This window comes from Canis lupus, chromosome 5 (genome assembly GCF_048164855.1).
Source record: "Canis lupus baileyi chromosome 5, mCanLup2.hap1, whole genome shotgun sequence".
Taxonomy (NCBI): Eukaryota; Metazoa; Chordata; class Mammalia; order Carnivora; family Canidae; genus Canis; species Canis lupus.
In genome coordinates, this window is record NC_132842.1 from 51101242 (window position 1) to 51128795 (window position 27554).

The 27554-nt window shown below is 45.6% G+C and overlaps 1 protein-coding gene across 3 annotated transcripts in view; it reads left to right on the forward strand.

Annotated features, from left to right (window-relative positions):
* Positions 1-3997: 3997 nt before the first annotated feature.
* The window catches only part of RGS7BP (regulator of G protein signaling 7 binding protein), a 102598-nt gene continuing 79041 nt past the window's right edge, over positions 3998-27554 (forward strand). The window contains exons 1-2 of one of the 3 annotated variants that reach the window (XM_072826623.1): positions 3998-4294; positions 5213-5379. In XM_072826623.1, the coding sequence (XP_072682724.1) occupies positions 4130-4294; positions 5213-5379 (332 nt within the window). In that variant the 5' untranslated portion in view covers positions 3998-4129. Of the gene's footprint in view, positions 4295-4424; positions 4537-5212; positions 5380-27554 lie in introns of those variants that run through there. The other 2 variants (XM_072826624.1, XM_072826622.1) reach the window with 2 other exon arrangements.

Sequence of the window (27554 nt, forward strand, 5' to 3'; positions counted from 1 at the left end):
TCATGAATAGGTCTTTGCCTGTGTCACAGACCAACACAAATAAGGTCCTTTTTCATTCTTGTTCCACCACGAACTTCACTCTCATGGGGAACCTGCCTCCCAGTATCTCTGGTTCCCGCAAGAGGCCTACCTGGGTTGTGAGATGGCATCTCTGGGTCTCCCCGTGGTTCCTTCTAGCACCAACTTGAAGAAACTTAACAGACACTCATTATTCACTCTAACATTTATTTTTAAAAATTGCAAATCAAAATGAATTCTCTAAGAGTACCAAAGAGAAAATGGGAGACGTTGAGTGGATCTCACATTGGCAAGAATCTAGCGTAGGAGATGGGTCAACGCAAATAAACCTACAGAGGACCCATTAGTAGGGTTGTGCCAAAACTGGGTCCGGACAACCAGAAAATGTGCCCTTGTTGTTGGGATTTCCAACTGCACTTTACCCTTCTATTTGGCAGTCAGACAGCCCCAGGAATGTAAATTCATGCTGTTCTGAGTGTGGGGGAAGGTGAGGGAGCTCAGCCTGCCTGCTGCTACTCTGATTACAGCATTTGTCCCCGGGAGAGACAGCTCTGGCACCAATGCTCCTCTTCTCCCCTCTCGGGAAAATGGCTTGGGCTGTGTACAGGGAAGGCCCAGGGGCACCCACAAATGACAATGTCCACTTCATCCCCTAGCAGGTGGCCAAGTCTGCAGTCCCTCCGATGGGGTATGGAATTTGGATCCATTTGTCCCCCTCCCCCCACCTCCTCCAAGAAATATGGCTAGAAACTGGGCAGCAGTTAGGTTGCCTTTTTTCTTCTCGTTTGTTGAAATTGTCTCTAGGCAGAAGAAGGGGGGAGTAGAGACCAGATGGTTGTAGTTGGAGTAGAAGCCTACTACTGAGGGGCGCTGAGACACTCAAATCTGGTGGCAGCCACTAGGGCCCTGCAGGGAAAGGGATGAAATAACAGAATAGGTGGCAAAGATTTCCCAAAGACTGATCGCCAGCATCCTGTTTCCTTTATCCTCCTCCGACCACACACATGTAAAACGAAGCCTCCTTTAATTCTCCAAAGTCCTACCAACCTTGGGTTAAAGCAGACTTTAACTCTTGTGGGTGCTGGGTTAGTTACCCAGGAGGGCACCTGAGTGGCTCAGTGGTTGAGAGTCTGCCTTTGGCTCAGGTCATGACCCCGGGGTCCTGGGATTGAGTCCCACATCAGGCTCCCTGCAGGGAGCCTGCTGCTCCCTCTGCCTGTGTCTCTGCCTCTCTCTCTTTCTCTGGGTCTCTCATGAATAAATAAATCAAAATCTTTAAAAGAAATAAAAAAGGGGGAGGTTTATATCACAAGACTTAACAGCTTACAAATGAGCATTGCCCATTCTTCCTGAAGGTCCCCTTAGCCTGTCTGCATCTTCTCTGCAGCGATCTTCCTCCGTTGGGGAGACTCTGCCAACACGAGGTCTCCCCACCCCGATCTCCAAGTCATCCAAACACCTGGGGTGAGGGTAGCACCCCAAGGTCAATGTGGACACTAATGCCTCCTGCTTCCCACTCCTCGGGAAAACTGATTCTCAATCTTTTGTAAAAATGCTACACAAATACCACCGAACATCCATCCAGATGTCCACCTGTTAGGGTTTTCTACTTCACCACTATTTCCTCAACTCTGCGGCACCAACAGGTGGTCTACAGTTTATATCCATTTTGCAACTAACTACCTGGAGTCAGCATTGCTCCCCACCCAGCCCCGGGTTAAGGACTCTGTCCCACAACACTGTCCACACTTCAGAGACCAGTCACAAGTACCAAGTCCTCAGATTGCTCCCACTCTTATCAGATCTGACATCCATTCAGGGGTTCCCACAAACCCCCCTTCACTTGAACTTGGGTAGAGCCTTCGTTACTAGTTGACTGTAAAGAATGCGATGAAGGAAGAGATGCCCAGGGCAAGGTATTGGGGGGGGGGGCGTGCAGAGCTTCTGTGCCCTCCCTGCGCTTGCCACCTCCTCAGCCCCTCCACACCTTCGACAACCTGCATCCCACTGTGTAGCGGTTCCTATGGAGGTTTCATGATGTAGTCACGATTGATAAAGTCACTGGCTGCTCACAATTACATCAATCTCCTCTGCAGGGAAGTCGGAGGTGGGGCTGACAGCTCCAAACCTCTAGCCAGCTCTTAGTCTTTCTGGTGACCAAAGACTCCAATCACCCTTATCACTCAGGAGATGCCAAGGGTATTAGGAGCTCTACGACGGGAACTGGGGACAAAGACCAAATATCTTTCTTATACCACTCTGTTGTGTTTACCAGCCTTGTAAAAAAAAAAAAAAAAAGTGTATATATATATATATATATATATATATATGTATATATATATAAGTGTGTGTATACACACACACACACACATATCCTAGGGACACCCCCTGCCCTTATGGGTTTCAGCCTTCCTATTTCTGGCTCTCCCTGTCTGTGCACTCTCCATGTCCCCTTAAGACACTGACCAGGAACCTCTGATTTGTTCTTCCTGAGGCCTTGCCACCCATCATCGGTTCCTCGGTGGTAGACCTCTTTATCCGATGCCTCCAAGTAAATTATTCATGGGAACAAGTATTCTCCCATCACAGGGCAGAGGGCCAACTCTCCTTCCCCTAAGGACCTTAGGGTGTCAGTGGTAAAAGTGGACTTCAATGGCCCGAGCTCACTGCCATCACCCTTCACTCAGGCATCCCCTCCACTCTCCTGGGCCCCAACCCCCCACCCTGGCCTCTGGCTCACTGAGAGCCCAGAAAGAACTGGTCATTCTGAATGCCTGAGGGAGGCCTGCTGGCTCTCATGGGAAACCCTCAGCGCGCCGGTCTGGACACCCTGGAACGCAAGGCCAGCAACTTTACTGGTTAAAATGGGAGGAGGGCTAGTTTGAATCCCTCTGTGCGCTCTGCCCTACTGGCTCCCAGTCCCCTTCCCCGCATGTGCCCCACAAAATAAAAAAGCAGAACTACAGCAACAACCCACTGAGGGCAACAAAGCTTTCCTTTTAGGTCATCAAGAGGTCTTCCTTTGGACTCAAAAACCTCGCTGCCCCCTCCCTTTGGGCCTTGCTTATCCGCGGCCCCCAGAGGCTCTCCGACGGCCCCGGGGCCTTAGACGCACACAGGTTGATCCGTGTTTAGGTCCCAGCATGTGGCAATGTGCTCCACTCTGATGACACTTTTCGTTTCTAAGAATAGAGCCGATGAAGTAATATTGCAACTGACGTTCCCGGGGATTTGATTGGATAAGTGCATAAACTGTGGAGGGAGCAGGAGGGGGGGTTCTCCGGCCGGATCACATTAGTATTCCCGTCCTATCAATGTGCGGGGCAGCGCACAACGTCAGGCGGCCCGACTCCCTGCGTCCGCCAGTCCCGCCACGGATTCATTTGGGATCCTGGAGCAGACGAGCCCGTAGAGACGGGGGATCAAGGCAGCCTATTAGAGCCGGGTGCCTGCTTCGGGTGGGTGGGGGGGTACCGCCAGCCCTTCCAGGCCTGGCGACGCGGGGAGGGAGGGGAAAGACGACGGAGCGGCGCTGCGCTGCTGCGGGAGGACACCGGAGCCAGAGCGACACTCGTCCCCCCACCCCACCCCCCACCCCCCACCCCCACCTTGCAGCGCAGGCTTTGAAAGCTGCTCGCCCATCTGAATGGAAACTCAGAACCGCCTGGCGGCGCGTTCCTCCTCGCCCAGCCTCGCGGTCCATGCCGAGGGGGAGGTAGTGCGAGCCCGCGCCGGCGCCCAGCTCCCGGGACAGGCCGGGCGATGCTGCTGAGCAGAACTTGACCGAGCCCGTCCGCCGCCGCCGGTGGAGGCGATGCTGCACGGCGCCGCCGCCGCTCCCCCGGCTCTCCCGCAGGCTCAAGGTTACCCGCCCGCGCAGCGCGCCCCGAGCCTGTGAGCGCCGCGCCTCGCCTCCCGGCTCCGGCTGCTCCGGCTGCTCGGTGGCTGCTCGGCGGCTGCTCGGTGGCTGCTCGGCGGCTGCTCGGTGGTTGCTCGGCGGCTGCTCGGAGGCTGCTCGGCGGCTGCTCGGCGGCGGCGCGCAGGGCAACGACCGGGCCGCCCGCGCCGGGGCGCACTGCACCAGCGGCTTCGGCTTGGTGGATGTGTATGCATGAGTTCTGCACCGAATGGGCGCAAAAAGCGCCCCGGCCGGTCCACCCGCTCCTCGATCTTCCAGATCAGCAAGCCGCCGCTGCAGAGCGGAGATTGGGAGCGCAGGGGCAGCGGCTCCGAGAGCGCCCACAAAACCCAGCGAGCCCTGGACGACTGCAAGATGGTAGGTGAAAACTGCGCCTTTTTTTTTTTTTTTTTTTTTTTTTTTTGAGAGGAAGGTGGGGGAAATCTTGTCTGTGAGTCGTTTGCTTGACTGCCAGCCACTCCCCCACCCTCGGCTCCTCCATGCCGATCACGTGCACAGGCACTATTTTTAAATCTGCAGTCCCCAGATGCGGGGTGACAACCCGGGTCGCGATGGCCCCGCAAAGAAGTGCCACGGCCAGGGTCTTGGGGTCAGCGGCTGTAAGTCATGCCTCTACCCCCTCGGAGGTGGGGGGGTGGGGGGACGGGGGATGCGAAAGACACGGTGAAGTGGCTTGCTCCACCAGGGAGGGAAGGGATGGGAAGGTGGAGGTGCTGATTTGTGGGGAGACGGCAGCAAATAAACCCAAACAGAGCACACGGGGCGCTGCAGAGGGGACGAAGGTTGCAGCGCAGAGGCTGTGGCCGGGCTTCCCGGCAGGCTCCGGAGCCAGAGTCTGGGCTTCAGTGGCCTGGCAGGAGGTGCCCAGTTTCCCTGTGACAACCTGTCTTGGGCCTCTATCCCCTCGCAACTTCAGATCCCTCTCTTAGCTGTGGTGCCAGGGAGCCTTCTGCGTGAGAGTTCCCATCCTCGAGCTCTAGGGACCTGGGAGTGGCATATGCTCTCGCTGTCTAGGGGAAACTGAGTCTAAGGGACCGGTGGAGGGGGTGGGGGTGGATCCGGAAATAGAGCTTCCACGCTCGGACTGCACGATGAAAAATAAACACTTGCCTTGGACAAAGAGAAACTTCCCACCTTTGTGCCTTGATCTTTGAGCAGTGGAGTGTGGGCTCCTGAGCTGGAGACTTATTTAGTTGGCCACAGGGTCACAGAACACCCCTGTTTGTGTACAGCAGAATACGACACGTTGGTGAAAGCCATTCACTTCTTTTCCAGCTTGTCCAGGAGTTCAACACGCAAGTGGCCCTGTATCGGGAGTTGGTCATTTCTATCGGGGACGTCTCTGTCAGCTGCCCCTCACTCCGGGCGGAAATGCACAAGACAAGAACCAAAGGCTGTGAAATGGCCCGGCAGGCACACCAAAAACTTGCTGCCATCTCGGGGTAGGAGACTCTTTGGCATTATTTGGTAATTCAGACACATGATGCATGGAGGCTGACAGTTCTTTATGGTGGCAGAGACCTCAGAGGTGATCTCTGCAAATCTGAAGTTTTAAACTCATCACCCTGAGATCAGGATTCTTTTGAGAGCCATAGAAAGACTAATCTCATGCCAAATTACAATCTGAAGGTTGTGTGATCCTTGAATATATATGTAGATTCAAGTTTGGGGTCATTAAGTGATTTTTTAAAAATTGACTTTCAATATGCCGTCCACATATTGAAACTCTGTGCTTCAGATTTTTCTGCGGAATGTTTGGCTGTCAAAATGAAGTTAAGTCATCACACCTCAAGATTATTTGTCATCTGCTGCTAAACATCTCCTGCACGAAAGGCTAGTTCAGTAGAGAGAAAATCTTTGCTAAATCCTAGATGTACTCAACTATTTATACCGTGAGATAAATTCCTGTGATACCATTTAAAATAAAATCCCTAAAATAAAGTCTTGGATATAAATTACTCTCCTCATTGTACTGTATAAGAGGAAAGTTTTAACAGAAGAACATTTTTGTGAAGATTGGGGAAATTCACAAACCCAACTAAACCTAGGCTGTTGATGTGCTCCTCCCCATTATTTTGTATTTATTTTATCACCCTCATGGATTCCCTGTCCTAATTTAGATGCTGATGTAGTGAGCAAAAACTTCTCTTCTGAGATCCCCCTCTACTTTTTCCTGCTCTCTCAATATCAGGAAAGAAGTTAGTCATGGGTTTTTGTCAATAGTCACTATACTCAAATAAGAATGTAGAACGAGAAAACACAGGAATCCTTATGGAAATACGTTAAGTGTTTGATTCCATTTGGATACAACCTTTATCTGTTTATCTGTGTATGTCTGGATTACAATCAAAGTGCAAGTCTTATAGGCTAAACTGAAAATGTTGCAGATTGATCACATATAGGAATTATATCTCACGTATGCATTTGAAAGAATCACTCTTTGCCATCTTTAATGCCAACAATATATATAATGCCAATAATATGTATGGTGACCACTATTGGTATATATAGAGTAGAAAGCCCTATGTTGCCTTTCTCAATAACTACACTTAACAAGTGGCGTCTTATATCATGAGAAAAGATATAGTATCTAATGCCCTTGATATGAGACATAAAGTGTATTACAAACCTATCTCATTTGGTAGAAATATTTAGAAGCTTTATCCTTTTCTGTTTTAACTGTCACACTGTGCCTAACAGGAAGTGAATCTGCGATTCCATCTAGGAGGTGGAAAGGGATTCAGTGTTTAAGGAGGTGGAAAGGGAGTCAGTGTTTAAGGAACGTACGGAAGAAATGCAGCTGTGATAAATCCCAGACAATAAGGGAGGTAAAACAATCAGAAACACAAAGGGGGATAGTGGTGGAATAAAAACTGTAGGGAAACAATGATTCAGAAGGGAAAACAGATTTAGAACAGGAAATTTTATGCGCAGAGCTAAATAGTAGCAGCTTTGTCAATCTTGTGTCCAAGGCAGTATGATGTATATTGAGGATCCCTCTAAGGGGAAATGCAAATTGATGACATGTTCTAATCACAGAAGATAGACCAGAGAAAGAAACAAGGAGTTCAATTTAGTCTATTTTACTACACACACAAAATTTGGTTCTTCCAAAGTTTTGGGAAAGAAGGAGTCTGAAACTACTGGCTCAAACTTGAGTTTTGAGGATTTGAGATGGATTTTATATACTCAGGGGTTGGTAGCCATTTGCTACTTAGTTTTGTGTTTCCTGAAGGTTGATGTTATTGGGAACAGTTCTGTAAGTCTTAGTGGGAAAAAGTGTTGTTCTTTGAGCCTTGAAAATGTAAGGCCAACTCCGTACAATGTTCTAGAATAGAATCTGAAGTATTTCCTCCTTAAAATAATGAACACAATTCAACCTTCTTTCTGGAAAAAAAAAAAATGACAGCATTATAACTAAAGGAAATCCCTTTAGCTTCTTTCCATCTAGTTTTCATTAATGAAGGATGTGATTCTCCTTGGTGGAACTCCGTTCCTGACATTGCTAGTTATGTTGGCTCTCATGTCAAGCTTGACGTGAAAGCTAGTAGGGGACCTGTAGCATTCACTTTAAAATCTGAAGCAGGGTTAAAAAAAGCAAAGGTTCCTGGGGAATGGAGACACAAAGACTGGATTTCTTGAGCACTCATCCCTTGCCACTTAATTCATAGACTAACCCTCAGACGGAGAATTATTATCCTTCTTCTTACTGTTAGGTCTCAAAAAGGTTAAGAAACTTGCCCAAAGTTGCACAACTAAGGCCTCTGATTCGGCCCCACATTGTGTGCTTCTGAAATTCATGATCCTTCCTCTACATAATGCTGCCATTTAAAAAGGTATTATGTAAAAAGGAATGAAATACTAAAACACACTAACATATGGATGAATTGCAAGAAGAGTTTACTCAAAGATACCAGTCACAAAATGCCACGTGTCATGTGATTCCTTTTACATGAAATGCTCACAAAAAAGCACATCTATATGCACCAGAAAGTAGATTGGTGATTACCTAGATCTGCGAGCGGGAACAAAGGGTCACTACCAATGAGCCTTGGGGTGACTTTTTGGGGTGCTGAAGTGTTCCAAAATTGAAATGGGGTGATGATGATTGTACAACTATATAGTTACTAAAAAAAAAAATCATTGAATGGCACATTCGGAATGATGAAGTTTATGGTGGGTAAAATATAGCTCAGTATCTTGTAAAAAGTTATGATCACCATCACCGTGAATAAGGACACTTGGCCTTATTTTCTACACACACAGCTTTCAGTGAAAGGGGTGTGAACTCTAGGGCTGGGCAAACAGAACCCCCAGCTCTCCATGCATTCATCAAGACGCCAGCCTGACAGCTATCACCTACACACCAGTACTTTGCTCTGAGTAGGAACATAGGTGGGGCAATGGCAAGACCTGAAGGAGTAAATGAATTGACTTATTTCCCAACCAGCACAGACCACTCCTTTCCTGTTTATCACCTGGCTTTGGGGCCAGAGGAGGGAGTCTGGGTTGCAGGTAGCCAGGGGAAAAAGAGGAGGAAAACCAGACAGTTGGGATTAAGCCAGAGTTGCTTACACCCCTTCATCCCTAAGTGACGCCCTCAAGGGATGGTGGCCAGGAGAGATGAAAACTCCCACCGTGTTTCTCATCAGCTGGCCCCAGGTCAGAGGGCCATTGTCACAGACGTCATCAAAACCCCCTTCCCAAACTGTGTCTACATCAGCTAAAGTTGCAGCACCTCCTTTTCTTTTGAAGGCAGCTGATGTCTTCTGGACACAGCCAGCCAGGTGGATCCCAAGTCTCTCCTACCTGGTTTGAGGAACCACAGTAACTGTCCCCTTATGGGGCTGATCCTCTCCTTACTATTCAAACTAAGAAAGGCCTCAAAGGTCACTTCCTAGAATGGTCTCTTGACTTGTGTTTTAGCAGCAGAATCTTCTTTCCAACTAAACGTGCAAAATCAGACTTAAAATGCATATCAAAAGTGGCAGTGCTGTGCCCTGCTTGGGGTGTGTGTGTGTGTGTGTGTGCGCCCACGTGCATGCATGTGTGCACACCTCAGGGATAGGCGGCTGCCAGGCTCAGTGTCCTTGGACTCCCTTTCTAAAATGACTTCTGAGACACCTTTGAAGAATCCCTAGGACTTAGCACCATTGTCTTGTTTTGTATTGGAAGAGATTCAGAGGATTCCGAGTGACTTCAGAGGCAAGGTGGTTCAGGACATGTGGAGACTGAGCATTGAGGCAGAGAACCCCATTCCGTGACCTTGACGGAACCACTTCACTGTGTGAATCTCACTCTCCTCCCCTGTAGTCTCAGTGTGCTGCTCCCCGCGGGGTGGTTGAGAGGGTTTGTGGGGCCAGGGCCATGGCTCCCAGTGTCTAGAGCACAACTCTCCAGTCCAAGGCTGTTCTAAGCCTGGAACCCATGCTTGTGGCTCCCTGGCCTGGTGCTAGGTCCATGAAGCACGCACATCTTGAGGACAAAGAGAGGAGTACCCCCTCTGGGCTAAGGAGCAACCCCGAGGAGCCAGGACCCTCTAGCATCAGCTGAGACTGGGATCAAATCCCAGCTTTACCACTTGCTAGGAACCCATGCATGTTGAGCTACACACGGCTTCCCAGGGCGGCAAAGGTGAGGCAGGTGCACTGGCGTGGGTACGCAGACTTGGCCTGTGCCCAGATCTCAGCCCAGCCCTTTTACAAATGGTGTCACCCTCTCTGCCTCAGTTTTCTCGTCAGACAATGGGGTGAATAGCAGATGGGACTGAACCATACGGTGTCGTAAGGACCAAGTAAGTGGACAGACACTAAGCACTGAGACTGACTAGCACACCGTTACACTATTATGAATTCAGATTAGCGTTCACATAATTATTCACAAGACTTGCAAAATTCAGGACATCTTGATATACTTAATATGAAAAATAAATTTATCCATCAAGTATTTTTCAAAGACTTGGGTTGAAATTAATTTATGCTTATCGTAGGTCTTTATATTACATTTGGAAGAATTTTCTAGGTTGAGGCTTCCCAGATGACTATCAAAAGACTTTTTTTTCTTCCTTTTTGAGAGCATAAGGGGGAGGGGGAGAGGGAGAGAGAAATCCAAGCAGGTTCCTCCCAGCACAGAACCCAATGTGGGGCTCGATCTCACGACCCTGAGATCATGACCTGAGCCAAAATCAAGAAGTAGATGCTCAACCAAATGAGCCACCCAGGCGCCCCAAGGCTTTTTCTTTAATACTTTAATATGGGTAAGTGAGGGTTCCAAAGTGGTTTAGAAAGATGTTCTTCATGCAATGCCTGGGTGGCTCAGTGTTTGAGCATCTGCCTTTGGCTCAAGGTATGATCCCAGGATCAAGTCCTGCATCGGGCTCCCTGCATCGAGCCTTCTCCCTCTGCCTGTGTCTCTGCCTCTCTCTCTGTCTCTCATGAATAAATAAAATCTTTAAAAAAGTATTTGTATAAATCAAACCATATTCCTCATAAATTATGTCATTTTTTTTTTAATTTTTTTTATTTATTTATGATAGTCACACAGAGAGAGAAAGAGAGGCAGAGACACAGGCAGAGGGAGAAGCAGGTTCCATGCACCGGGAGCCTGATGTGGGATTCGATCCCGGGTCTCCAGGATCGCGCCCTGGGCCAAAGACAGGCGCTAAACCGCTGCGCCACCCAGGGATCCCTAAATTATGTCATATTTGTAAAATTTTTTGGCCTAGCTCTGAAACAGGCTGTGTGACAGAGGACAGGCCTGTTACATTCTCGGTCCACCTCAGGGAGAGCGCTGAACCAAATGACCTGTCTTCTGGCTTCATCATTCCAGTGTTCTGTGTTAATTCAGGCGGAATCACACAGACTATGGTTACAGAACTAAGATATAAAAAATAAAATAAGTATTATGCATGAAGTTTGAATTCCAGAGATAATTTGTTGAGATATGAACATACTACAGCCACAAGAAGAATCTTAATTTCCTAATGGCTTCGGAGAACAATATATTGAATATCATGGATATTCATAGCCAGAGATTTCAGATTTTTCTTCCAGCAATTAGTTTTCTGACCAACCATGCCTAGTTCACTCTCCTTTTCAGCTTCTATCTATCTCTCATGGTTGTTTTTTTTTTTTTTTTTTCCACTCTTTTTTCTCCAGTCCCACTTTTAGCTGGTTCTTGTGTGTTCCTTGTTCTGTTTGCTAGGAAGTTGGGAGAGCAGGGAGAGAGAGAATTCAGTTTCGCAGCTCACTCAGTAATGCTTCCTTTTCACACTGGGGCTGAGATAGCAGCCAGTACGTGGGGTGGGAGAGTATGGAAGTGCTTGGTGAGCATGGAGGCAGCCCTCACAGCTTTCTTAATCCACACGATGGAGGAGGCCTTATTAGTACAAGAGGCCTGGTTGGCAGGCATGCCAAGCCACCCACTCTGTCCTATATGTTCTCTTTCTATTACAGGTGTTTTTGCTTTAAAAATTTTAACTCTCACTGGTCAAATAATCAAAGGGGAGCCATGTGTGTGCCAAAAGAATATGCTGTCCATCAAAGGAAAGGATGAGCGAACAATTCTATTTTAGTGTGCTAGGGTTGCAGTAACCAAGTACCATACGCTGGGTGGCTTTTAAACATCACCAAGTTCTTGTCTCACAGTTCTGAAGGCTACACATCCAAGATCAAGGTGTAGGGAGGCTTGGTGCCTTCTGAGGTTTGGGAGCAAAAATCTGTTCCTTTCTCCTAGCTGCTGGTGGTTTGCTGACAATCCTGGTTGTTGGTTCCTGGTGGTTGTTCCCTGTTGATCCATCTCTGTCTTTATCTTCACGTGTCCTCCTCCCCGTGTTTGTGTGTGGGTCTCAATTTTCTCTCTCTCTCTTTTTTTTTAAGAATTTTATTTATTTATTCATGAAAGAGAGAGAGAGGCAGAGACACAGGCAGAGGGAGACGCAGGCTCCCTGTAGGGAGCCCGATACGGGACTCGATCCCAGGTCTCCAGGATCACACCCTGGGCTGAAGGCGGCACTGAACCACTGAACCACCCGGGCTGCCCTCAATTTTCTCTTTTTATAAGGAAACCAGTCAAACTGGATTCGGGGGCCTAACCTATTTCAGTAGAACCTCATACTAACTGAACTAGTTATACCTGTTACACCTGCAACAACGTATTTCCAAATAAGATCTCCTTGTGAGGTACTGAGAACTAGGACTTCACAGATGGATTTGGGGCTGAGGAGACATAACTCAACCCAGAGCAGATTCCTTTGACCCATCTGTAGGAGAATGCCTACTTTGGGTTGTTGGGCCCAGTGGGAATAGAGGTAGAGCTCTACCCAGCACTTTGTACCTTTTCTCAACACTTCCAAGTCTTTGCTGGGAAGTAAAGACTTCCCAGTGCCCCATGCTTTAGAAACTTCGTTTAGCTCATGTTAGAGGTGAGGGTTGTGACCATGGACTAGATCGCTTTCTGTATGAAATGCATGGGGTCCCAAAGGTACAGAATCCCCAAAGTGTCAGCACTTGGCTCTAACCCATTGAATTACCAGTGAGTAAACATGGAAGAGAAAAGAGGGACCAAAAATCCAACTACAGGAAATAATGTTGGGTGGCTGGCAAGGGGGGGCCACATGACAGTCCACATACATGGTGTTCATTTTCTCTGGTCTGTGTGGCCAGAACTGGGTAGGTGCTGGTGGTCCTTTGGTGGTACTAACACTGTTGCGTAAGGACCATAAACAACTGACACAGTACTGACTCACACCAGATTAAATAACAGTCTCATATTAGCCCCAAAATGCCAGGTGGTATGGGATCTAGACAAAGGCTCTCCCGTTGCCTGTTGAACTTAGCCTTTTTATGCTTTGAACAGACCCAATGACCTTCACCCTGCTAGGGCCTTCTTAACAAATGTTTCCCAGCTGAGAGAAAATTAAACTAAGATGACCCTGAGGGAAATTTATTGTCGCTTTATTTAGATGGTGAACTAGGAGAAAGCAAGGCGGTGTTTCATTCATGCTTGCACTTGGAGCGGCAAGTCAGTGAGGATGTGTCCATTTTGTGCATTCGTTAACTTTACTTGGTATTGTAAAACCTACTCGGGCAAAGGCTTTGGTAAGAACTCATGAGTTAAATTAGCCAACATTTCATGACTTATCTATTACTTTGGACCTTATTTCTTTCTGATTTGTAACTGTGACACCAGTATGTTGTTTATCAACAATTGAAGACTTAAAAAACACACCTAAGGGGCACCTGGGTGGCTCCATCAGGGAAGCGTCTGCCTTCAGCTCAGGGCATGATCCCGGGGTCCTGGGATCGAGCCCCGCATTGGGCTTCTTGCTCAGTGAGAAGTCTGCTTCTCCCTTTCTCCCCCACCTCAAGCTCTCTCACTCTCTTGCTCTCTCTCAAATAAATAAATAAAATCCTAAAAAAAAAAAAAAAAACACACACCTAAGATCAATTTTATTGGCATGGGCGTTCATTATCACAGGGATCACCAGGCAAGGTGTATTTTAGGATTACTCCAATTCTGTTTCATTAAAGTCACTTGATAAAATATCACCCTAACATCTATCTGCTCCACGGATCCTGAATAGTTAAATAATGATTTTCCATTAGGATCACCTTTAAAAGCCGTCCTTTAAATATTCAGCCCTTGAAAGTTTAATTGCGTCTCTTCTAAAAGGCTATCTACATAAAGTACAGCTCGAGAGCAGCAACTATATCCATTTATTTCCTCTGCTCTGCAAGACACGACTTTAAAAAAAGCAAAACTGGCACGAAGAATATTTAACTGCTTGTCTATATACATACATGCATATATGTATATTGCTTGTCTATCTATGCATGTATTTATACATAAACAAATACTAAAATTCGTGAAATAGACTCTTGTTAGCATAAAGTGTCTGAGCCTTTACACTGGAATTGCTGGTTTAGCAAATAAAGGTTCCCCAGTCAGGTTAACAAAAATCAACTTCACACTTGCAGCAGTAAGGACACTAATCATCCACACCGATTTAATGGAGTTTGAGCACAAGGGGGAAATGCGTCCTAACCCAGAAGTCAAACCCCCTGTGTATGCTTTAGTTACTAAGGGTCAGTGAGTCGGTAAATAATAAATCCCCTCACCCCTACTCGGTCAGTGAGCAAACTCTGTGATGTTTTATCTTATTTGGTGTCTATTGTCTCTCTCCTTATTTTTTTTTTTTGTCTCTCTCCTTAATTCCCCATTTCTGAGGTCACCCTCTTGGCTCACAGCCACCCCCCCACCCCAACGCCCCCCCAAGGCATCAACCACTGCACTATCTCCCAGCTGGTCTCTGTACCAGTTTTCCTTCACCTCTTCTCAACTTATTCACTAGTTCTAGACTAATCCTCTTATAATTTTCCTCCGATCTTGCCATTTCTTTGCCTTAAAACTTCAAGCCATTCCCCACTCCCTAAAGCAGTGTCTCTTCAAACGTGATTCTCCCCGGATTGCCTCTCTCAGAATCACCTGGCGAACCCTCACACCTAAAGAAGCAACATCTCTGGAGAGTGAGAGGTGGAAATTCGAATTTTTAGCAAGCACCACCCCATCCCCCAGGGGATTCTTGAACATGCTAAACATGAGGCCCCATGGCCTAAAGCAGTGATTCTCAACTCGGGCTGCACGCTGGAATCACCTGGGAGGCTTTAAAAAATTGCTGATGCGTGAAGCTCATCCCTCGAGTTTTTGATTTGAACTATCTGGGATGTGGCCTGGACGCTGAGATTTTTTTAAAGCTCCCCAAGTGGGCATCTGTATCAAACTGGCTTATACTTGGCTCCACTGAACAAAAAAATTCAAAGCAGTTGCTTAAAGCCACCAGGGTTTATCCTCTCACGGAGAAGGAACCGTGGAATGGGAATTCAGAACTGGCGAGGTTGCTCTATGAAATCATTGCTCTGTTGCCCGTTCTTAGCATATGCCTTCCACCCTCAACCTGCCTTTATGATGCAAGATTATGACAGGAGCTCCAGCCGGCAGTACAAATTCCAGGCCAGAGGAAAGGAGGAAGGGGGGGGGGGCACATTTCCCAAGTGGGTCAGCTCTTAAAAAAAAAATGATTTTATTTATTTATTCATAAGAGACTCAGAGAGAGAGGCAGAGACACAGGCAGAGAGAGAAGCAGGCTCCCTGCAAGGAACCCGATGTGGGAGTAGATCCCAGGGCCCTGGGATTACGACCTGATGCTCAACCACTGAGCCACCAGGGGTGTCCCTTAAGTAAATCCAAACAAAACCTCCAGAACTGCGTCACATGGTCACACCTAACTACAGAAGAGATTGCGAAGTGTTTTCCTCTGTTTGGCACCTTAAATGGAAGGGGAAGGGGAAAGATGGACACTGGCCTACAGCTATCTCTGCCACAGCACCCAACCTATATTCCTGGGCTCTTCTCTTACCATCTGACTTGTAAACTCTTTGTTTGCTCAAACCGGTTGACCCCTTATTCCCTAAAAGTATATAAAAGATGGTCCTATCCTATTAGTTCAGTCTGTGGGTTCTTTCTATAAAAGCTGATCCTGTAGCCACTAAAAGAGATCATTTCCTCTCCTGGAGGTCAAGGTCTTACGTACAGTCTCATCAGAGCCCACCATGCTCCCCATACAGAAATCCAAAAGAGAAGGAGTCGTCCCAAAGGGACTAACAAGTCTCTGCTGCTTTTAAATGGACCCACGGAGAAGATAAGTGGTGCAGGAACCCCTTGGGAGGGCAGGAAGTCAGGCAAGGTACCTCTGAAAGGGGTTGAGTTTAATCTCCAGACAGGATGTGGGATGGGATAGGGCCTGCAAAGAGTCTAAGCAGTGGCACTCAAGAAATCAATTTGAAAATATCTACCTGAGATTGGGTGAGATTCTTGTTGGAACAATTTTAGAACTTCCTTTAGTACAACAAAGAAAGAATTTCATCAAGGTGTTAAAATCTGATGAGCTATTAAGAATAGAGAGAGGCAGTGTTTTCTGGATATAGGGATAAGCTGCAAGAGGACCTGTGATCAAGATTATAATAAGGTCATTAAGAAAAACTGAACTTGAAACTCATCTCATATAAACTGTGTTACATACAGCAGTTAGGTCATAAGATGCATTTGACCCATTGTTTCCTAAACTATAAACCTGGGCAACACATGACGGTGTATTCTATGCTGAAAAATATTCTTTTGCACTTGGGGAAGTTTCCTCCTTTTCTGCGAAACTATTTATAGAGTATCCACCATATGCCACGTGCTTTTCCAGGTGCTGGAGATAGAGCAGTTCTGAACAAAATAAAGAAGGTTCTTGCATTCCTAGTGAGGATGATCAAGAAGTGCGATGGGTCTGAATGTCTGCTTCCCCACACGATTTCTATGTTGAAATCCTAATGCCCAAAGTTCTAGTATTGGTGGGTAGGCCTTTGGGTGGAGCCCAAGCCACAAGGGGGCTCATGAATGGGAATGGGATGCTTATAAAAGGAGCTCCAAAAGGATCCCTCGCACCTTCCACCATGTGAGGTCACAGCCAGAAAGCAAGAGTTCTGAACCGCAAAGGGAGCCCTCGCCAGACCGACCATGTGGTGCCTAGGCCTTGGATTGCACAGCTTCCTGACTGATGAGCACTAAATTCCTGTTGTTGTAAGCCACCCAGTCCATCATGTTTTTTATAGCAGCCTGAATGCACTGAGAGAAAGCAGGCAAAAGAGAGCGCAGAGAGTGATAATTGCAGTGAAGAAAACAGATTATGATTAAAGAATGATGGAGGAGTGTGGGAAGTTATTTTCAGATGGGGTTTTCAGAAAGGCCCCTCCTGGAAGGTGACATTCTAACCTACTATTTGACCTTGACAAGGGGCCAGTCACGTGATGATCTGTGAGAAAAGCACCTCACCTAGAGGGAAGACCACATGTAAACGTTCAAAAATAAACTGACCTCACCATGTTTAAGGAGAAAAAACAATTGTCTTCGGCTGCAGGTAACATAGACTGAATTTCAGTGACTTAAATACAGAAGAGTTTCTTTTCTCATGTAATTAATAACTCAAGGTTACAGGATGACAAACATTGGTTCATGATTCAAGGATATCAGGTATGAGATATGAGAGGCCCCAAGGTCCCAAGAATGCTGCTCCAGCTCTAGAAATTGTGTCTATGTTCCCAGCAGAGAGCAGAAGGCAGGAACATAAGATAATTAAGTGCATCCCTTTCTGAAGAACTTTCTCAGAAGCCTTGCAAGAACGTCTATGAACGTGTCACTGGCCAGGATCCGGTCATGAGGATCTCCTGACCACAGGTTCATGATCTGACTCACATACACTTCTCACCATACTGTCCAGTGAGGACAAAACGTTCCCAAGCTATAAGCCAAAGTGACACTTCCTGAGGGCCAGGACATGATCTTTAGCAAGACAAGGGATGGGGAGGGAGCCTGGACATGAGACGTGGGAAAGGGGTGCTACAGTGGGGAGAAAGAAGTGGAAGGGGATCCCTCAACGTCCTCCTGCCCCTTTCTGCCCATTTTCTTCTTGAGTTGCTGGTTCATTCGTGGATCCATGAAACACTGAACACCTACTCTGGATCAGGTGCTATGCTAGGTTCTGGGAATGTAAAGATAAATAAAACACAGCCTCTGTCCTTGTGGAACTTACAGGCTAGCATCTGTAGAGACAAATCCTTGCAGAACGGGGTCATCAGCACTGCTATAGAAACATGCAGGTAGGGATGCCTGGGTGGCTCAGTAGTTGAGCATCTGCCTTTGGCTCAAGTTGTGATCCTGGAGTCCCGGGATCAAGTCCCACATGGGGCTCCCTGCATGGAGCCTGCTTCTCCCTCTGCCTGTGTCTCTGCCTCTATCATGAATAAATAAAATATTTTTAAAAACAATATGCAGGGGATACAGGACAGACATAAAGGAGGCAGCTATCAGCTTTGCTGGAGGGACCTTAGCCAAGAAACAAGACTTCATAAAGGGGATAATGGCCTTGGACCAAACTTTGAAGAACAAGTGCCAATGTCCTTTCTCTTCAATTTGTGTGGCCTCAGGCTTACTGACATGAGTAAACATGAACCAAGGGAAAAGAGAAACAGCAATGTCAGTGTGCTGAGCACCAACTGTATGCTATACACACCCTTTGCACATACTACTTCACAAAATTCATGTATTGCTTTACACGTATTACTTCATGAGTATATGAGTTCATCTGAAAAAAATACCTACTTAGAACCCAGTGAGATGTTTTCAAGTCAGATATTTTGGTTAAGAAATGCATTTACCTCAAAGTAGCAGAGATTAGACCACAGGACCCTAATCATAGAACCAACTACGTAGGTAGTCGGGGTTACCTCAGTAGTTCAATCACGTCAGGACTATGGTCTTTGGGATTCTTCTTTTTTAATTTTTCAGGTTTTTTTCAAAGATTTATTTCAGAGAGAAGGAGAGAACATGTGCACACATGCATGGGGGGAGAAGGGAAGAGGGAGAAGGAGTCCCAAGCAGACTCCCTGCGGAGCACCGAGCCCCATGTGGGGCTTGATCTCACGACCCTGAGCCAAAACCAAGAGTTGGACACTTGACTGATTGTGCCAGCCAGGCACCCCCAATCTTAGGATTCTTTATACTTCTCCCTCATGTTTCCACTCTAATGGCCCCATGAAGAGCCAGTGAGGTTTCAGGGCTCTCTCTTGAATCCAGATGAGGCACACCTGGAAGCTTTCCAGAGCACCCAGAATCCTAGGTTTTTTTTTTAATTTTCATTTTTTAGTATATCTAGGTTGAGAAAGTTGAGCTATTTGGTTAACTGGTGGGACTGGGGTTTGAACACTGGTCTCTGTAGTAGCTGAGTCTATATTCTTGGCCATGCTGGGCTATTCCTCAGATGGTCCCTTTCTTGGAATGGCCCCAAAATTGGCCTACCTGCTTTCCTTCCCCTTTCACTGCCACTAAATACTGTTTCCACTCGAAGTCTCTCACCTTCTCTGGACACACTTCAGGACAAGGACCTCTTCAGCTGCCACACAGCTGATGTGAAGGCTTTTAAGGTTTCCTCAGCTAGTAAGAAGAAAACAGCAGGAAGGGGGAAAAAAATAACACAATTATGGTCTTTCAGAGGCTGCTAGTAGAATGTGAATGGACTTTGGCTCTGCATTCTGGAGGCCTCAGCACTTCTCTCCAAGCCCCGACTATTTCAGACTCTCTTCCTCCATGTTAGGTCTACTCCAGTTGTTCCATTCACAGGCATCATCTTTCTGGTTTGCCCAGGCAAGTCCCAACAATGAGCAGGAGCCCTCAGATTCTGACCCAGCTCTGGGTAGGCTGAATTCTGTGTTTTAGGAACCAATGTGCTTCTTCCCAGCAAGAGACATGACAGTAGGAGTGTGACACCCCCTTGCCACAGTGACATTGGCCACCTAAGGCATCAAGGAGCATAAGGGTGAAGAGTGAAATGGAAGGGAGGAGTGGTCCCAAGCATGCACAGACTCAAAGCAAAGAAAAATCCCTACTGCAGTGGTGGGGACACCCCAGAAACTAACACTGGAGCTGGGGAAAAATATGAGAGGGCCTCCTAAGGAACAAGAATGGGAAGAGATCATCAGCCCAATCTGCCCAATCTCCAAACACCACTTCTTAAAATACTCAAATCCTTCTTCAATGAACCAACCCCCAAGGGCTCCTGTTTGCCAAGCAGATGGAGTTTAAAATCATCGCAGTTATTGTCTACATTGCCCCCCTCAACATAATTCCAGTTTTTAGCCAGAATGATGCTTGTTAGAGCTTCAGGCTTTGAATCTTGGACTCCTTTATTCCCTTAGTGGGTCTAATTTTGAAATATTTCAATTTGACTTGGAATTCCTATTTCCATTCTTGCCATCTACTCACTGAGCTGAGGAATTAGGTGAAGCTGATTTTTTTTTCCTTTCTCAGATATTCATGGTCCATCAACAGATCATTTCTGATTTTTCATATTTTAGTATCATTCCTATCATTTCATCAGTGTGGCAATTCCAATTTACCTCAGAATTAAAGGATAAACCACTCCCCTTCACCTACACTGACCTGTTTCTGATTCATGTTTCTGATACGCCAATTTATTAGGTAGAAATAGAGTTCCTAAAATCGTTACTGGTGTATAGGAACGACTTCATGCTTCTTGAATTCTGTAGCTAAAACGTTTTGGGTTTTGTGTCATTATTTTTGTTCAAATGGGGATTTTTTTTATGGTATTCCATGCTTATTTGTACTTATTCTACTATAACAGGCAGCAGGTGGAGTAAAAAAAACGAATAATAGGAAATCTAGTCAAGGATAAATCTTAATCTTAAAACTATTGTCCTTACTAGCATGTTATTAACTTTCATAAAAATCTATTCATTTTGATTTCATAATAATCCTCTTCTGGGTGCTGCTCAAAAACATGGGCTTGTGTACAAAGACCTTCCCTATGAGGACAACTACAGAATTTTCACCCCCAAATGAGCTAGATAAGGCAAAATGTAAAGGATCAGAACCTTTTTGTGGTTGTTATTTGGGAATGTTAGTTTGAGTAGGTATAGCTGTCCCCTCCACGGAGCAAAGAAATACTCTACTTAGAGGGGAGTGGAAGGTATCTTCTAAACTGGGTGTGCTAGAGTTCCTCAGAGGAAAACCAATAGGGTATATGGGGTGTGTGTGTGTGTGTGTGTGTGTGTGTGTATAAATGGGGAAATAGCTCACCTAGTTTTGGATGCTGAGCAATCCCACAATTTGCTCTCTGTAAGCTGGAGACTCAAGAAAGCAGGTGGTATAGTTTAGAGTTCAAAGGCCTGAGAACCAGGGGAGTTAGTGGTGTAAGTCTTGGTCCAAGGAGCAGGGGGAGGCTGATGGCCCAGCTCCATGGCCAGGCAGAAAGAATTCAACCTTCCTTAACTTTTTTGTTCTATTCAGGCCCTCAGTGGATTGAACAATGCCCACACATACTAGGGAGAGCCATCTGCTTTACTCCGTCTACCAATTCAAACACTATCTCTTCCAGAAACACCCTCACAGACAAATACAGAAATAATATTTAACCAAGTATCTGGGCATCCTGTGGCTCAATCAAACTGACACATAAAATTAACCATCACACTGGGTCCGTTCCCTTGATCACAGCAGATGGCTAAATGCCCCATAACTCATAATTCTCAGTGCATAGCTGTGGGGAGATCACCTGTGGACATTTGAGAAGCCTTCTGTATGTGCACAGTGAGACGAGAGACTGGAAGGAGCCCCAGCCAGTCGGCACATGGTCAGGAATCAGGACATCATTCACCTCTCACCAGGGAGTAACTACATGGCAAACAGTAGGTTCCAGAGGAGATTGCTGGATCTTCCCAACTGGGTGACTACCATGAACATCTTTCACCAAAAGTCATGTTTTCGTACTATCTGAATTTTGAGCTCAAATGGCTGCATCTGTTTTAGTACTGTACCATCACTGAATAATGAGGAAACTGCTCAGATTATTTTAGGCCACAGCATGCACCATAATGCAAAATCACTCGGCAAATGTTCTCTCCACAAAACAAGCCTTATCAACCATTTTTATATTCAGAGGTTCAACCTTTTGTTTTCTGAGGGTGAAATATGTTTTAAGTTACCAAGTCTGTTCAGACTCAGAGTGCCTTCAAATTATGCTCTGAATTTCAGCATTAGGTTAACAGTATGAGCATCATCATAGATCGGACATGAAAATGGGAAATGATTTCAGGGATCTATTCAGGTGTAATCTTTGCAAAAGAAAGGTCATCACAGTCATTCTGGGATGGGCTTTTCTTCATGCAGGCATTGTCCAAGTTCAGACGAGGAAAATTCTGTGGGGCACATAGGGGAAAGATACAGGGAAGGGGAACGGTTTATCTGGAAAAGAGGAAGGAAAGAAAGTGGGGGAGGAAGAACAAATTTGTTCTTTGGGAGATGGGCTGATCAAGGAGCTGGTGCTGCCAAGGGATAAAGGAAAGAAGTGAAGAGAAAATGAAGGGAAATATGCAGCCACGGGGTTAGTGGTCAGACGAAGGTCAAGCTTTCCAAACCCAGGTCCATCGCAGGTCCAGAAGCCAACGTGAAGAAGTGAAGTGGGCCAGGCGAGGTGGTGTAGGAGGTGGCCTACCCCTGAAGCAGGTGGCTGCCACCAAGCTTCATTGCTTGCTGGTTCCCATGTGAAGAGGGGGGCCGAATGGGCTATATTTCTGGCTTTTTCATTTAAGAGGATCCATGAATTCATGCTTGTGTGTCAACCCGATTTTAAAGTGTTGGCCAAGAGAAGAATTCTACAGACTTCAAGTGGGCCTCAGCTATTATTGCTACCTCTTTAATTATCACCTGCTTCTTGCCCAGAGTATTTGCAGACTGTTGGATGTGAACAATAAGAAATAGCAGGAGGCCTTCTCATCTTGGGTTCATATTAGTAACTCCAACCTATAGTACCTTCTCAATTCCTTCATGGCTTTCAGAATGGTCCCTTGGGAATGTTAAAATCTGTCAGTAGCCATCACCTTATTAAGCAAAATAATAACCAAATACAGAAATATATATATTTCTATTTGAAGCCTTGAATTGTTAGGGAAGCAAGGCCAAAAATACTTAATCAGCCTTAGGAACATGTTAAACATTTCCGGAATTGAACCTAAGGAGAGAAAATAGAATATTTGTACATTTGCCCTGAAGTCAAATTCCTTAAAAGACCCTTTCTCCTTTGATAAGAGGGCAATTATTTAAATCATCATACAGCTGACACATTACTTTCTCATATCAAACAGGAGCCATTGATCTTATTATGATCAAGATCAAGACAAATAGCCTGTCAGATATGTAACAGAGTCTGAGGTCCACATGAATGCTGAATAGGGAGCAATTTTTTTTAACTAAATGAAATCCTGGGGGGGGGGGGATGGCAAGAATCAACCTGATTTCTGTTATTTTTATCACTTGGCAGCTGACAGGACTTCACTGAGAGAAGGTACTATATACAGAGTACTGACAAATGCCCATTCGCCCAAGAATCATGACCATTTCTAAACAGCTATTTCTGAAATCCTAGCACAAGGTATTCATTCTTTGACCCGTTTTTTTTTTCTTTTTCTTTTTTCTGCTTACAAGTGTGGAGCCTACATCAAATCTTTCCTTTCAATACTCAAGGTGTCCTCGTCTAAGATTCAAGACTTCATGTAGCCCCGTGGTTTATCCATTCTTCTCTTGCCCTTCCCCCTGCTTACCACACCCCCAGTCACTCAATAACCCATAGATCTTCCTCAGCCTACAGTAGGGTTGCATCCTGATAAACCCACTGTAAATCGAAAATAGTCTAGGAGGAAAAGGGGCGCCTGGGTGGCTCAGTGCCTGAGCATCTGCTTTTGGGTCAGGGCGTGATCCTGGGGTCCTGGGATCCAGTCCCATATTGGGCTCCCTGCATGGAGCCTGCTTCTCCCTCTGCCTGTGTCTCTGCCTCTCTCTCTGGATCTCTCATGAATAAGTAAATGAAAACTTTTTTAAAAAATTCCAGGAGGAAAATGCATTTAGTACACCTAACCTACTGACCATCCATAGCTTAACCTGGCCTGCCTTCAAGCCAATAGGTGGGTGAAATCACCTAACACCAAATCTGTTTTATAATCAAGTGGTGAATAGCTCATGTCATTTAACTGTCCTGAAAGTGAGAAACAGAGTGGTTGCCAGTGTTGTGGCACGTTTGCCCTAAAGCATGACCCGGCTCACTGTCCACACCCAGGTCATAAGAGCACATCATACCGTATACTGCTAGTCTGGAAAAAGGTCAAAATTCAGAATTCAAAGGACAATTTCTAATGAATGTGTCTTGCTTTCTCACCATCATCAACTTGAAAAATCCTAAGTCCAGACCATCCGGAGGCAGGGACCATCTGCATGCAGGTGAAGTAAGGTGAAGGTGAAGGTACAGGGGATCGGGGCTTGAAAGGCACAGGTGGCCCCTGCAGAGGGACAGAGGCTTGCAGGAGGAGCTTAAGCATTTGGAGAGAAGCCAGATCAAGTGGCTGACCTGTAAAGTCATAATAATTCGAAGATGCTGGGCTTCTATGACAATTTAACTTTTTCTTCATAGTTTGTTCTAGTTACAGATTCAGCGCCTGTATCTATGATCCGGCATCGACATTTCAAACACCAATGTTATATTGTTCATAACATTATACCTTCTGGGGTTTTGAGGTAAGGTCCCCAGTTTCTGACCTTTCAAAGTGCTTTAAAAATTTTTGTCATCATTATACGAATCCCTGCAGAGAGAACACACAGGAGCCCACCAATCTGTCAGTTATCACAGGCATTGTGCTCTTTCAACCCTGCTCCCTCTGTCCTGCTCAGCCTATGCCCTCTGCCCCCAGAACCCCCAAACATCCTGAGGAATCCTGTCCCTCAACTCTCCCTAGCCTGGGCCCTGGGATGGAATCTGTGGTTTTGAACTGAAAAGCTGAATCACTAAGTGCTAGAGCTCTGCAGCCCAATTAACTTTGCTTCTAGATACTTCTCCAAATAAATGGATAACATAGCAGTCTTTCCAACTTACAGTCTCTGCCCAAGAGGAGTGGTGGGTAAGCTCTACTTTGCTCAGCCTCAGGGTACAATTTCCAGCTCCACTGTAGCCAGGAAGGGGCAATGGCAGTGATGGACAGTTCTAGTCCAGTTGGCACCTCTGTGGGACAGTTGGGCCCTGAGGCTACAGAGGCTCAGGCTAGCAGACTGTGGCAGTGAGCAACGAAAGGCATTGTTTAGACACCCACCAATATTTTACAGAAATAACCTCAGGGTTCTTGGAGATGCCTACAGGAGGCTGGCTGCCACCAAGCCGGTGGGAGCTGAAAGCTGTGGTGATCTGAGGGCTAATGCTAAGGGGCCTTATAATTGTGGGTGCAGGTGGTAGCTGCTCTCCAGCCACAGCTCCTTATTGTCCTCCTGTCCCAGCTCTAAAGCAAACATTCAAAGCTCTCTAACAACTTAGTTGCAAGAACAGATATTCCACTTTCAAGACCAAAGACCCCCTGAAAATTCAGAAGTCACTCAAATAGTGTACCCGGGTGCTAGTAGCTCAAGAAAGAACAACTGGAAGATATTTTTAGTTCCCCCGTTAATTTACTCGAGCGAGTGCCAAGAGGATCCCAGGTCACATCTGTGAGCTCCTAGTTCCAGGAAGCCCCATGGCATAAGCAGGTTCCTAACCCTGCTGCACATTCTAGCTTCCAGAACAGTTTTTTTTAACACACTCTTGTTGGGGCTCTACTCCCAGATCCATTAAATCAGAATGTCCAAGGGTGAGGCCTGGAACTGGGATTTATTAAAAAACAAACAAACAAAACTACAAGTACAGACCTAATCAGGGTCTGAGAACCAAGAAGTTGAGAGGAAAGAAGACCAGACTGATAACCAGAGGACCCTATTTGGAGCTACGGCCATACTTTCAATAGGGCGTGATCAATCCCCTTGACTACTCTGGGTGATAGATATTATTCCTACATTTCCTTGAAGCTGCACCAATGTGTGTACACATCACAGCATGACTTGTAACAGAAAAAAAAAAATGATCTAAATATCCAATAGAGGATTGACTAATATACCCAGGTGCTAAGATACTATGCAAACATTTAAAATGACATTAAGTGAAAAAAAAGCGTATTATAAAACAGTTTTACATAATGACCCCATTTTTGAAACAAAATGAAAATTATATAACTGGATATAACTGCAAGGATAGACACCAAAATCTTTACGGTGTTTCCTTTCTAGATGCATGACTTCCATCTACTTCTTACGCATCTGTATTGTCTAAATATTCTCTATAAAATGTTAAGAGGCAGAAATCACACACGTCAAGCCTTGACTATCAGGCTTAAGTACAAGTGGAGAAAATATCAAAAATAATTATTTACATAGGTAAAATTCTACTTCTTGTATTTATAAAGCAGATAGATGCAAAACCCTGACACTCTGCTTCTAAGTTACTTATAAAAAGGTACTCGCCTTAAATTCATTCATCTTCCTTATTAGGAACTAAAGCTCCAGAGGGGGGAAAAAATGAGACAATTGAATTTTCCTACGGTATTTGTTCTGGGTACTGGTGGGGCTGCCCCCATTTCCTTGGAGAGAATGATTAGACAGGAAGCTGGAGTGAAAAAGTCAGGAGGCCAGAGAGCCAGGGGAGAAGGCTTTTGATCTGTTTTTCTTTTCTAGAACATTCAGTCACATTTTTTGCCTGGTGTGTCAGTGGTTATGAAGATAAAATGAGAACATCAGTGAAAGGACTGAGCACACCTCTAGACACACAACTGCTCAACAAATTCCTGTTCGTTCATGCATGTTTCTGTGAGGGGAAATAAGCTAGCTACTTCCCCCAAGAGTGTGACCTCAAGGCATTCTCATCTCCTTCACATCTGTTTCTATCCTTAAAGAAGTAAGAAAAATAGCAGCACCCACCCTCCTGGGTTGCTCTGAACACTTAGTAAGCACTCAATACATGCCAGTTGTTATTAATATTACGATTTAGTCCAGTATTCCCTAAGCAAAAACACCTTGCAGCATTGGATAAGACTTTCACTGTAATTCTGAGAGAGAATTTATACAAGTGTATAGCTCTAACAGTTTGGGATAAGAATGATAAAAATAGTTTGGAAGATTATATTTTGATTAGAAAAATGTACTTTTTTTCACCATTTCGGTACTAAAAAAAGATTATTATTTCAAGTGCTCAAGAATAATCCCTCTGTGGTTTAACACCAAGAATAGAATATTTCATTTCAGAAAGAATGCCTAAGAGAAATGATGAGCCACCGATAAAGGTTATTACACTACAAAATGACTTTGGGCTCAAAGCAAGTATTTTTATGTTATAAAAGTGATTAGGCCTTTAGAAATGTTTTCAAAACAACACAGTGTATGCATATAATATGATGAATGTGTAATGACTCTCGTTGTCAGGCTCGGGGTTCAAGAGGACCAGGACTTGATAGAAGAATGGGGGAAAAGAAACTTGGACATTGATGGTTCCAATTCACAAGCTTTATTGAAATAAACACGTTGAAGAACAACACAGACCAGTGGTTCCCAAACTTATGGTGTCATAGAAATCATTTGGGGAGCTTCAAAAAATGCTAGTGCCGGGGCCTTGCTCTTAGAGATTCTGATTTACGTGGTGTGGGACATGATCGAGGCTCCAGAATTTACTAAGTGTCTCCAGGTGATTCTGATGCACGAACAAGCTTGAGAACCCTGCCATAGACAAAGGGTCCATCTGAGCAAATGGCCCCCAGGTGTCTCCCATCCTCTTTCCTCAAGAGGGATGTCCCCAGGGCATGACAATGGAAAGCAGGAGCCACTTGGGACCCTCTTTGCTTCCCCTTTTTCTCTGCCCAGTGCTGGCAGACTTACATCAGCTGCCCAGAAACAATATGAGTTACATGATCCAAGTCCAACCATCAGATTTCAGACGGTAATTCATGCTGTGCCAGCATCATGCCACCTCCCTTTCTCTGCATCTCTGTCTCAGCTTTGACACCTTTCCTCTCGCTGTGTCACCGAACCAGAACACTTTTGTGGATAGCCACCTACGAGCCTCCATGGACTTTAATTCTGTACTAAAAGATATCAAGAAATTAAG